This window comes from Typopeltis vanoorti, chromosome 24 (assembly GCF_054136105.1).
Source record: "Typopeltis vanoorti isolate ZY-2024b chromosome 24, IOZ_Tvanoo_1.0, whole genome shotgun sequence".
NCBI classification, from domain to species: Eukaryota; Metazoa; Arthropoda; class Arachnida; order Uropygi; family Thelyphonidae; genus Typopeltis; species Typopeltis vanoorti.
The window spans coordinates 25,973,317-25,987,114 of record NC_143572.1 but is presented as its reverse complement, the minus strand read 5'-3'; the positions used below and the strand labels follow the sequence as shown (position 1 = coordinate 25,987,114).

The window sequence follows — 13,798 nt, the reverse complement described above, 5'->3', positions numbered from 1 at the left end:
TAATAAATAGACCATATCAGACATTTATTAAAGTTATTATTGTTATTACACTTGAACTCCATGGGGTCTGAATTCTCATTGTGGAAAGCCCGCTCTAACCATTATTCATTCATCTCTCCTTAAACTCTTTAACTGACAAACTACTTATGATGGCTCTGTCCATTCCACTCCTTCGCCACTCTTCAAGCAAAAAAAAAAGGTTCCTCACAATCTTGCTAACTTACACAAGTTCTTACACAACTTCCAGTGATAATCCTTTGTTTTCTCCTGTTCTGTCATACACTGGAAATTTTTTTTTTGCATCTACTCTATAATCCCCCATCCCAATAGTTTGTTTCTGTCATATATTTTTTGCATATTAGCTAAATTTTATAATCCATAAATCTTCACTCTATCCTTATAAGGAGTATTCTGCCTTTCACTTGTTTTTGGATCCTGTATACCACTTTCTCATCACCAATTAATTCAGGCATTCAAATCTCTGCACAGTAGCCTCAGTGTTTGATGACATCTTATAAAGAAGGATAATAACTTCATCTTACCTAATCATTGGTATGTTTCTTAACATTGAGATGATATTTTGAGCTGTATTCCCCACTCTTGCAGTCATCCTCTTTTGGTTGCCCTATCCTTTATTCTCTCTGAACTTCAATTTCCCATCTGCCACTATCTCCAAATCCCTGACCTCATTAATCTCTCACAATGCTTTTCCATCTCTGTATATACATAGTGCATCATCTTACACTTTGTTTCATTGAACTGATACATACATACCAGAGGTGGTATATTCTGGGTGTGTGCTAGGTGTGCCATGCATCACCTACAAAAAATAGAAATGTCTCTGATATTATATTTTTGCATTTATTCCTGTTAAAGACTCCCTTAATTGTTTCCTGGCTTTGTGTTATTCCTAAAATTAAGCACAATATACTAATGCTTCATGAAGAGGACACTTTTCAACCTGTAAATATTGCATCACATTTGCTTTAATAGCCTGGGTGTGCATTCACAAATACAAACATATTTGAGCCCTTTAAACAGATGCAGATGGTGCAGTGGGTCAAATTCTTAGCATTCCAGTAGTTTTAAATCGCCTAAATGGCAAGGTAGGGTGTGCGCTGAGATAGTAGCACCCAGAAATCAGTGGCTGTGATTGGTTATTGTGTCAACCAATCCAATTGAACATTGTCATTCGTCACAAGTTGCTGTTTTTTGTTTTCTGAGTTTAATCTGTTTTGCATGCATGAAGTGTGAACTGATGTGTTTAGGACACTGATATAGACAAAAAATTTTTAATATATAATTTTCTATAAATAATTATAACTTTTTTTGCCCATATTTACAATGGGGAAACAGTGTTGACGATCTATTGAATGTCCTGTTTTTTTCCAGAGCTTTTGTGGATTATATGATTGTAGTCAAAGGAGGTAAGCTTCGTCCTCCTCTTCCAAATTACACCTATGAGTAATTCAGATATAGCATTCTCTTTCATTATTGTTTTCTAATATATCTTTAAACAAATACATTATCTCCCACTCTATGCAGGTTTGGTCATAATTAATTGGTGAATTAAAGTATTCAAAGTTATCTTGCAATTAATTGCATTGGACCAATTAAGATGAGTTCTGATGTGCTATGTACTCTTAATACTTTCATACATGAATAAAAATGCAGTCATATGGTCAGTTGATGCAAATTTTGTAGCACATGTGGCATAAGCCACACGACAGTACAGCCAACCAAAATGGGCATGCAATACCACTTATACATACAGCCTTTGATCTTTTGGCTAAAAAATACATCAGAAAAATTCTCTTTAGTGTGGGGGTTTAGTACTAATAAATTGCTTGATCCAGAAAGCAACTGTTCTCCCAAGTTGCTCAGAATTAATACCCACCCTATATTGTTTGTTCAAACTGTCATATTCATCTGTTATTTATTCTTTAGTATGGAAGCAATACTATATCCAGCATTTGTCTATGTTAGGGATATTGGACTAAAAAAAACAACCAAAATCTTAATAAATATGGTTCTATTAAACTTCTGAAGATTTGGGAAACTTTCATTCTTAGGCCTCCCAGCTAATAGCTAAGACTAGCCACAAGTACCCACAGAAGATATCCCTCATGGTACTTGACTCTCTCAGTCTAATTTTTCCACTTATTGTTTTGTGCATTTTTGTGTGATTTTGCAATTTTAATATTGTTTCACTAACAATGTCTCAGTGACAGACAAAATATCGGATTGATTAAACTTGTGTTTATTTACATGTTCTATATTCATTCCATTAAACCTTATAACTAGTTCAAACCAGTATGCAAGTCTGAATAGTCGATCCAGTGGTGTATTATATTGGCAGGATTATGCTAGAAGTACTGATCAGACTAGGGATGTTGGAGTTTTAGTATATAGGAAATTGAATTCAGGGGCCATATAGCAGAGATTGCAAATGCAACTTAGGGGATGATTTTCAATGCTGAATCTAACATTGATATATAGGGATATGGAAGTCATTTTACCTTTTTATAAAGCATTCATTCATATATTTTTTATTCTCTCATTTTCTTATTCCCATTTCACATAGCACACCACTCATGATTCTAAAATTGTCTTGAAAAGTCCATGTAGTGAAAGATGTGCAACAAAATGTGGTTTTCTTCATTTTCGTAAGGCTGGCTAGACTGAGGAGATGAAAATAACAGAATGAGACCAATTTGCTTTATAGCCATCAGTCAAGAGTATTATTATAACCAGAGACCTCCAGAGAGTCAGAGACTTATCAAAGGAAGCCACATATTACTCATACCAATTGTCATATCTTTTCTTTAATTCATTAGTACTACCTACACTCCATATCATGAAAGGAAAGCCATTCCAATCACATACAGCTCAATGAGAAAATCTAGCTCTCATTCCCTTTCATCACAGCATTCCTTCTCAGCTTCTCACCCATCTGTACTGTGTTGCTGATACAGTGGAGAGAGTGCAGAGGAGAGTGTTGAAGATGATATTGGGACACTAGCACACAAGAGGAAAAAGGGTGATTTGATAGAGACCTTGAAACTTCTGAAATTGTTTGGATACTAGCAGATTGAATTTTTCATTTTATAGAGGGTGGGAGTAGCTGTACTTAGTGTTGTAAATATCTCTACACATTATTAGTGTGGAAAATTTTTTTCCCTTGTATGGTATTAAATGTTGTGATCAGTTTGCAAACATCTATCTTAAAATCGCTAAGAGAAATTACTGTAGTGCTAGATGAGAAAAATGAACTGCTAACACTTGATATTTTGAACCTCGAGAATTAGAAGATAAAGAAGAAATTCATTATGGCACAGACTTTGAGCCAGAGTGTGTTTGCCTAGAATCAGTTAACCAGCCATTTGTTGCCTGAACGAATCTCCTTTTTGCTTATAGAAACTACCTTTTTCTAAAGGAAGGAAGGAAAAATATAGAGCTTTCATCAGATTCAAAAATTTTGCAGCTTCAACTGCCTGATGATTTCATTTGGAATGACCCAAATGTGAAGTTGCCCTATCACTCCCAGAATCAGCATTTTTCACATACTTTTGATTTTCACAAAACTATTTGTTGATACATATCTCCAGACAGTTTCCTAATGGCCCTAGAAATAACTGGCATATCATCTGTTAAACTCTACTCCAAGCTGTTAACATCAGGAATATTGAACATGTTACAATTAGAAGTCATTTGCCTACCTCTAGTTAGTGGCATAATATCATATTATATCATAATATCAACCTCTAGTTAGTTAATGACAGTACTGTTTATAACACCAGACTAATGAGCATTCCTCGGGAAGTGAATATCACACTGAATCTCATAATAAATGTTTTAGTGCTGTAAGCATTTACCTGAACTCCTCAGTCTATTCACTTTGTTAGTACATCTAATGCTGCCATGTGCCAGTAAAATCTATACCAACCAATCAATCAATCTAATATTCAGCGGTCACTGCCTGTCTGTTTAATGTTGCTACATCGTTGAGTTTTACAGCTGTACAAAAATATTTTATTTATTTATTTTTTTAAATTGCACCCACAAAGACTGTCAATCTGTCTGAAAGTCCTGCTCTGAGACCAAAGATTTTAATTTTTAAAGCCAGTTTAGCCCTCTAGTAAGCAAGGTGGTAATCTCACCCAAGGTGACACTATCCATTTGACCAACCAGACTGGAAAGATAGATGTATACATGAAAATCAGCATACGTTTATGAAGGCATATTACTACTAGAATAAAGAATATTATCATTATTATTCTTTTAAAAATTTATATGTAAGAGGAAGAATTCATCATAAAATATTATTACCAGAATCACATTTAATTTAAACATCTTTATTTGTAAAATTTTCAGCTAAGTTTCATAGCCATTGTCAATACAATTATAGGAAACTGCAAAAAAGAGAGCAACAATTCAGTTGAAAGCATGTGATATTATGTGCACTATTGGCTGCAGAAGAATAGCTCCTTTTTCATTAATAGATGTTCAAAATATATTACACTAAATGCTGTTTAATAAATTTCTATAATTGTATTGACAATGACTATGAAACATAACCAAAAATTTTATAAATAAAGACATTTAAATTAAATGTAAGTGATTCTGGTAGAAATATTTTATGATAGATTATTATTACAGTAATCTCCATGGATCAATAGACTCATCGTGGAAGGCCCACTCAGCCAGCAACATGTCTATCATAATGAACTTTGAAATTATTTACACTCCCTGTATTCACAATGCACTCTGGCAATGTATTCTCCACCAACAACTTTCCATGTAAAAAATCTATTCATCACATCCCTCTTCACATCTTTATACAACTTCCAGGGATGGTCTCTTGTTCTTCCTATCTTAATGTCTACTCTTTTTATAATTCCTTCTGTATTAATCTGGTAGAATCCCTTAACTAACTAGAAGGTTTCTATTATACCTCCTCTTTTCCTCCTACCCACCAAACTCTGTAATCCATATTTCCTCACTGCTCTGCATAGCATCCGTCTTTGGATCCTCTCTAGTGTTTCCATCACAATGAAAACTAGGTGACCAAATTTGAGCACAACAGTCCATGTGATTGTATCAATGCTTTATGTAGAGGCACCATCACCTCTTTATCCCTACATATCAATGTACTTTTTATCATTGCAGCAGTATGATGTGCCTTTGGAACTTTAGTCTACTGTCTACCATCATCCCAAGATCCCAAATCTCATTCACTTCGTGAAGTACAGCCCCACCAATACAGTACGTAGCCTTATATCTCTGCATCCCAAAGTGTACCACTTTGCATTTATTAATATTAAAACTACAACCCCCACTCATCTGTCCAAGCAAAATGTCTATTCAAATCTTCTTGCAGAGAATTAAACACCAGCATGCTCATTATAATTCTATCTAACATTGCTTCATCAGCAAATATTTGACGATCTCCAGTTAATCAACATGAAATATCATTAACAAATAATTTAAACAGCTGAGGCCCAAGAACACTGAGGCACATCACTGGTTGCCTTCCTTTTGAGACATTTCTCCATCATACAAACCTTGCTGGGTATCTTTCAGAAAGCCAATCTTCAATCCATTCCAGTCATCTACATATTGTACACCGGTAATCTATCAAACACTTTTGCAGAGTGTCCAGGAAAATCACTGTATATGAATCTCCCTTATGTAGAATCTCATATTCATCAACCCAATTCTGTATTCTATTCCTAACCAGTTTTTCCAATACTTTGACCACAACTGCAGATACGAGGGGGGGGGGGGGGAAGGCTGGAAAGTTCTGATAAACACCTAGAACAAAAATTAATTAATTTTATGTCTTCTTATATATCCTAAAAGAACAAATTATTACAATTTGATGAAATATGGGAGTTAAAAGGTTTTAAGATATGTTCTTTCTTGTGATTATATCAGTTACTTTAATATCATTTTTCTTCTAGGTGTTTATCAGACTTTCCAGCCCCCCCAATATATATATACTGACTGGTCTATAATTGAAAACTTCTGTCATAAAATTTTTTGTGGAGAGGTACTATTTTGCTTTCTTTCCACTCCTTAGGAACCTTTCTCGTTGCAGGACTGTCACTAAATAACCTGGTCAATAGCATGACTGTCACTAAATAACTGGGTCAAGAGCATGACTAACTCTTTTGCATCTTTAAAAATATGTGATGATATGTTATCTATTCCCACAGCCTTATTAGCATCTAACCCAAGTAACATCTGCATTTTTCATACACATTCATTCACTTCCAGTTCTTCTAGCATTATTTTTACCAGTATGATATATATACACTGTTGAAGTGTTCATTAAGTAATTTCCACTATATTATTTGCTATGGTTATTCTGCTACCATAACTATCCACTAGTGTCAAAGTGCCGTAATTATTTTTACCTTGGATTACTGGAAAAATTACCATGGATTATCTTTGACCTCTTCCAATCTCTTCTCATATTCTACTTTTTCTTTTTTAACCATGCTTGTCACTTTTTTGTCCCAAAATTTATGTAAAAAGAAAATTAATAACATATTGTAATGCATTCATCAGGCATCTTAAAGAAAGAATTGGGAGAATGCACAGCACATAATAACATTAAGACATATAGGAGTAATGTTGATTGATATTCTGTATCATAATCATTAATAATTCTTTGCATTTTTAGATGAAGACACAGGTATAAACATCTCTATTTTATAAGTACATCAAATAAAATATTTAAAAAAAAATGCTTTTATGAAATGACTGACTCAGCACTACATCCATTTGAATTTTGCTTTTTTGTGGAAATGATCTTCACTTTAAAGTGTCAGCCCATTGGTATTACTAGACCCAGTAGGTATTAAACTCTTTGGCTATCAATCACTTACTGTGATCTATTAGTTTCATAGTATTTTGAATTTAATATTATAATTTTAAAGAGCTGCAATAAACGATTAGCTCTTTTTTTGTGATTAAATGAATTGTTTCTTTGCTTTGATGTAAAGATGCAGGAAAAAATAATAAAAAAAAATGTGCTGTTGATTTCTGTTTCTGTTATGTGCTTGCTAGACATTTTCAATAAAAATTTATCTTTGTTTTCAGTTTTTATGCTGATTTCGGACCTCTCAATTTAGCTATGTTGTATCGATACTGCTGTAAGTTAAACAAGAAGTTAAAGGTCAGTATTATCATCTATCTAGAACTGACTAGATTTTTTGTACTAACATCTATTACATAAAATGCTCCTATAAAATTGACATATTATGCATGCATGGTGATAGAGATATCATTTTTTAATTACTTACATTTTTTTATTGCTCATATTTTGCAAATGTTCTTTAATTTGAAATTCTTTTAGGTTTGCATGATATATTAAAGATATTTCTTATATAGTTGGCAACAAGTGTTTGAAATGTGCATTCAGATACCTTTAGGTACCAATTGTAGGTACACCTAATTATTGTATGCACACGAGTGTTAAGCGTGCAGTTGGCTAGTCATCGAATGATTATTTGTCACTCATATTTCAGTCTAATTCCATGACATCATTGATATATTATAATCAATTTCCTGATACCCTCAAGAGTGTTAGGCTACTATAATAGCACTATGTTGGAAGTTTTTTTTTTTCACTTGGTTAGACTATAATAAATTTAGTTTAATCCTTTATCCAAGTGTAAGCAAACAAAGTTTGTGCCTGAAGAATCTTCAGGACTGAGGCAATTCGTGGTAAAGGTGGACCAAGCTTCACTCCTTGTCTTAGTATCTCCCATAATGCAAAGCACATCTCCTTGCAGACATATATAATGCTATGTATTAAGGGAAGAGCCACCAACCGGTTTTGACCTTTATTGAGGTCTCGTCAGTGGGAACCAGACCCAGAGGTGGTGATATCAAGGTGGAAGCAATGGAGAAGTCATATTTACCTTTATCCAAGTGTAAGCAAACTTTGTTTGCTTACACTTGGATAAGGGATTAAACTAAATTTATGATAGCACTAAATTACTAAGTTAACATCATTAATAATGTATAATGCTATGCATTAAGGGAAGGGCCACTATCCAGACCAGTTTCAACCTTTATTGAGGTCTCATCAGTGGGAGCCAGACCCAGAGGTGGTGGAAGCAGTGGAGAAGTCATATTGGATAAAGGATTAAACTAAATTGGATAAAGGATTAAAAAAAATGATTAAAACTTACACTTGGATAAAGGATTAAACTAAATTTATGATAGCACTAAATTACTAAGTTTACATCATTAATAATCTATCAACAATTTTTCTCCAAATAAGTCTGTTGCTTGTCAGCTCTCCAATTATTGGCATATTTAATGATTCATTCTTCTAAAGCATTTCTGGTTGAATCAATCTACCTAGACTTTGGTCTGCCACTGGGTCTTTTCCTGCCATCTTGGCATCAAACACCTGTTTTGCTAACCTTTCCTCTCCCATTCTCTTTAAGTGACTATACCTAAGATTAGCCCTACTCACTCATTCTTGAACAAATAATGTCAAGTTCCTTTCTAATGTCTTCATTTTTAATGATTCAGCAAATGATGTCATCTGTTCAGGCCTCTAATATTTCTAAGAACTCTCATATCCATGATCTCTAGGTGCTCTATTTCTAACCCAGCCATTATATCATAATTTAAAACTGGTTTGAATAGTGTCGTGTATGCTCTTAGCTGCTTTGCTTGTTCTTGTTGTTTATTTCCAGATTTAACTTGTCATCTTCACTAAAAACTGTTTCCTAAATAGCTGAAATATTTTATTTGTTCTATAGGTTTTCCATTCAGAATGCAGCTAAAATTTTCTATGTTCCTGCCTATTTTCATAGTTTGGTCTTTTTATTGCTGATTTTCATGCCAAATTTCTTACAGCTGTTATTCAATTTAGTTAGAAAATCCTGGAGACTTGCACTAGATGTGTTTCAGGAGTACAACACATCTGGATAAAGCAAAGAACTAAGTTTGACATTGCCAATTATAATATCAGGTTCAATTCCACTTTTTTTCATAATGCATTCCATATAGATGAATAAGAGTGAAGATAATATGTATTCTTTTCTTACACCTGATTTTATAGCAAACCATCTTCTTGTATTTCCTTGAATTCTAACTTCTGACTTACAACTTAAACATAGACTATGTATTCTCTGTATAATATTACACCTGTAACATTATACAGAGAAAGCTTTGGAAAGGTTTTCTCTGGGCATCTTGTCATATGTTTCTTCCATTTCCTTGTCATATTCTCATGATTTCTCAACTATTTGTTGTAAAGTGAAAATCTGATCCTGACAACTTCTATTTGGCCTGAAGTCAGTGTGTTCTCCCAGTTTCCCGTCCACAATTTTTCTCAACTTCTTTTCAGATATGCTTGCATGAATCTTACCTGTAACACTTAGTAGTGAAATCTCTGTAATTTTCACACTCAGCTTTATTCACTTATTTTTTTTTATAGATGGGAACTATGAGAGCTATACTCAATCATCTGGAATTCGACCTTCTGACCAGGCTCTCTGAATTGTACAGTGTACTCACTGCAAAACTTTTATATATTTGAGCATTTCTGGTAGAATATCATCTACTCCAACTGCCCTTCCACATTCCAAGTTTTTGACAGCTTTTTCTACCTGAAGCATTGATGTTATTATTATTACATGACACTCCAAGGAGTCCATAGACTCATCGAGGGAGGACACCCACTCTACAACTCTCCATCTCCACCACTCAATCCACCAACTACACCATCTCCATCGACTACCCATTACCACTAGTATTTTCACAGACAATCACAAACATCCATACCCATGGCAGGATTTGAACCCGCAGCCTTTTGGCTGGAGAACGGATATGCTAACCACTTGGTCAACTAGGCCAGCATATTCCTGTTTATATGTGTGGATTACCATTTTCATTTCTTTTGAAAGTTTTTTTACTGTGGTTCTGTCACTTCTTGTTTCATTTAACAGTTTTTCAAAGTAATTACTCCAGATATCCAGGGTATCCTTATCCTCAGTTTTCATGTCACTTTTTCATCTTTGATCCTTTTATAGTACTCTTTCCTCCATTTCTAAGCTTTTTCTAATTGCTTCCAAAATATTCTGCTATCTTCCTGATAATCATCTTCTATATTCTTACTGAAGTCTTCTCATGTCTTTTGTTTAGCTACTTTCACACATGGCTTAGCTGTTACATTTTTCTCTGTCTTCTTTTAGCTCATCTACTGACTTATTTACTAGGAACTTTCAGTATACTTTCTTCTTTTCCAAGACTACGTCCTTAACTTCTTGTGTCCACCATGGCATTCTTAGTTTTCCATTCTTGCAGAAAACTTCACCATATGCCTCCCTGCCTAAATCAGTCTTTGTTGTTCCGTAAATCGTGGATAGCTTTCTTATCATAAGGAGTAATATTAGGTATTGGTGGTTTTGCTGAAGCAAGAATAATTGTACTATTGAACCTAATAGCATTTGCTGTAGCCTCTGGAAGAGCAAGAATAATTGTACTATTGAACCTAATAGCATTTGCTGTAGCCTCTGGAAGAGCAAGAATAATTGTACTATTGAACCTAATAGCATTTGCTGTAGCCTCTGGAAGAGCAAGAATAATTGTACTATTGAACCTAATAGCATTTGCTGTAGCCTCTGGAAGAGGCTACAGCAAATGCTATTAGGTTCAATAGTACAATTATTCTTGCTTCAGCAAAACCACCAATACCTAATATTACTCCTTATGATAAGAAAGCTATCCACGATTTACGGAACAACAAAGACTGATTTAGGCAGGGAGGCATATGGTGAAGTTTTCTGCAAGAATGGAAAACTAAGAATGCCATGGTGGACACAAGAAGTTAAGGACGTAGTCTTGGAAAAGAAGAAAGTATACTGAAAGTTCCTAGTAAATAAGTCAGTAGATGAGCTAAAAGAAGACAGAGAAAAATGTAACAGCTAAGCCATGTGTGAAAGTAGCTAAACAAAAGACATGAGAAGACTTCAGTAAGAATATAGAAGATGATTATCAGGAAGATAGCAGAATATTTTGGAAGCAATTAGAAAAAGCTTAGAAATGGAGGAAAGAGTACTATAAAAGGATCAAAGATGAAAAAGTGACATGAAAACTGAGGATAAGGATACCCTGGATATCTGGAGTAATTACTTTGAAAAACTGTTAAATGAAACAAGAAGTGACAGAACCACAGTAAAAAAACTTTCAAAAGAAATGAAAATGGTAATCCACACATATAAACAGGAATATGCTGGCCTAGTTGACCAAGTGGTTAGCATATCCGTTCTCCAGCCAAAAGGCTGCGGGTTCAAATCCTGCCATGGGTATGGATGTTTGTGATTGTCTGTGAAAATACTAGTGGTAATGGGTAGTCGATGGAGATGGTGTAGTTGGTGGATTGAGTGGTGGAGATGGAGAGTTGTAGAGTGGGTGTCCTCCCTCGATGAGTCTATGGACTCCTTGGAGTGTCATGTAATAATAATAACATCAATGCTTCAGGTAGAAAAAGCTGTCAAAAACTTGGAATGTGGAAGGGCAGTTGGAGTAGATGATATTCTACCAGAAATGCTCAAATATATAAAAGTTTTGCAGTGAGTACACTGTACAATTCAGAGAGCCTGGTCAGAAGGTCGAATTCCAGATGATTGAGTATAGCTCTCATAGTTCCCATCTATAAAAAAAAATAAGTGAATAAAGCTGAGTGTGAAAATTACAGAGATTTCACTACTAAGTGTTACAGGTAAGATTCATGCAAGCATATCTGAAAAGAAGTTGAGAAAAATTGTGGACGGGGAACTGGGAGAACACACTGACTTCAGGCCAAATAGAAGTTGTCAGGATCAGATTTTCACTTTACAACAAATAGTTGAGAAATCATGAGAATATGACAAGGAAATGGAAGAAACATATGACAAGATGCCCAGAGAAAACCTTTCCAAAGCTTTCTCTGTATAATGTTACAGGTGTAATATTATACAGAGAATACATAGTCTATGTTTAAGTTGTAAGTCAGAAGTTAGAATTCAAGGAAATACAAGAAGATGGTTTGCTATAAAATCAGGTGTAAGAAAAGAATACATATTATCTTCACTCTTATTCATCTATATGGAATGCATTATGAAAAAAAGTGGAATTGAACCTGATATTATAATTGGCAATGTCAAACTTAGTTCTTTGCTTTATCCAGATGTGTTGTACTCCTGAAACACATCTAGTGCAAGTCTCCAGGATTTTCTAACTAAATTGAATAACAGCTGTAAGAAATTTGGCATGAAAATCAGCAATAAAAAGACCAAACTATGAAAATAGGCAGGAACATAGAAAATTTTAGCTGCATTCTGAATGGAAAACCTATAGAACAAATAAAATATTTCAGCTATTTAGGAAACAGTTTTTAGTGAAGATGACAAGTTAAATCTGGAAATAAACAACAAGAACAAGCAAAGCAGCTAAGAGCATACACGACACTATTCAAACCAGTTTTAAATTATGATATAATGGCTGGGTTAGAAATAGAGCACCTAGAGATCATGGATATGAGAGTTCTTAGAAATATTAGAGGCCTGAACAGATGACATCATTTGCTGAATCATTAAAAATGAAGACATTAGAAAGGAACTTGACATTATTTGTTCAAGAATGAGTGAGTAGGGCTAATCTTAGGTATAGTCACTTAAAGAGAATGGGAGAGGAAAGGTTAGCAAAACAGGTGTTTGATGCCAAGATGGCAGGAAAAGACCCAGTGGCAGACCAAAGTCTAGGTAGATTGATTCAACCAGAAATGCTTTAGAAGAATGAATCATTAAATATGCCAATAATTGGAGAGCTGACAAGCAACAGACTTATTTGGAGAAAAATTGTTGATAGATTATTAATGATGTAAACTTAGTAATTTAGTGCTATCATAAATTTAGTTTAATCCTTTATCCAAGTGTAAGTTTTAATCATTTTTTTTAATCCTTTATCCAATTTAGTTTAATCCTTTATCCAATATGACTTCTCCACTGCTTCCACCACCTCTGGGTCTGGCTCCCACTGATGAGACCTCAATAAAGGTTGAAACTGGTCTGGATAGTGGCCCTTCCCTTAATGCATAGCATTATACATTATTAATGATGTTAACTTAGTAATTTAGTGCTATCATAAATTTAGTTTAATCCCTTATCCAAGTGTAAGCAAACAAAGTTTGCTTACACTTGGATAAAGGTAAATATGACTTCTCCATTGCTTCCACCTTGATATCACCACCTCTGGGTCTGGTTCCCACTGACGAGACCTCAATAAAGGTCAAAACCGGTTGGTGGCTCTTCCCTTAATACATAGCATTATATATGTCTGCAAGGAGATGTGCTTTGCATTATGGGAGATACTAAGACAAGGAGTGAAGCTTGGTCCACCTTTACCACGAATTGCCTCAGTCCTGAAGATTCTTCAGGCACAAACTTTGTTTGCTAACTTGTTGGCTCTTTGTATATTTTATCATTATATCTTATGGTCTTTTAGCAATAAAAGTTCTTAATTTTAATACATTAGACCAAATATGTACAATTTAAAATCTTTGTGTATTTTAGTCTACAGTTCACATCTGAGAGCTGCTCAACTTTTATTCGCTTTAAAACTTTCTTACATGTTATTCTTTTCAATAGGAAATTAAGTTTTATCCTGCTCAAGACTAAATAGTGATCACTTCCAATTTCAAATCCTCTGTACACTCTGGTGTCCTGCACCAGGGAGAAAACATCACTATCAACAATAACATAGTCAATGAGACTTTTCTTATTCCTTG

At 34.4% G+C, this 13,798-nt stretch overlaps 1 protein-coding gene across 2 annotated transcripts in view; it reads left to right on the top strand.

Moving 5' to 3' along the window:
* Nucleotides 1–13,798, top strand: part of LOC150093032 (dual specificity protein phosphatase CDC14A-like) — a 382,808-nt gene that overhangs the window by 81,279 nt on the left and 287,731 nt on the right. For both annotated transcript variants that reach the window (XM_090413766.1, XM_090413767.1), the window contains one exon: nt 7,108–7,183. In XM_090413766.1, the coding sequence (XP_090269892.1) occupies nt 7,108–7,183 (76 nt within the window). The remainder of the gene's footprint in view (nt 1–7,107; nt 7,184–13,798) is intronic.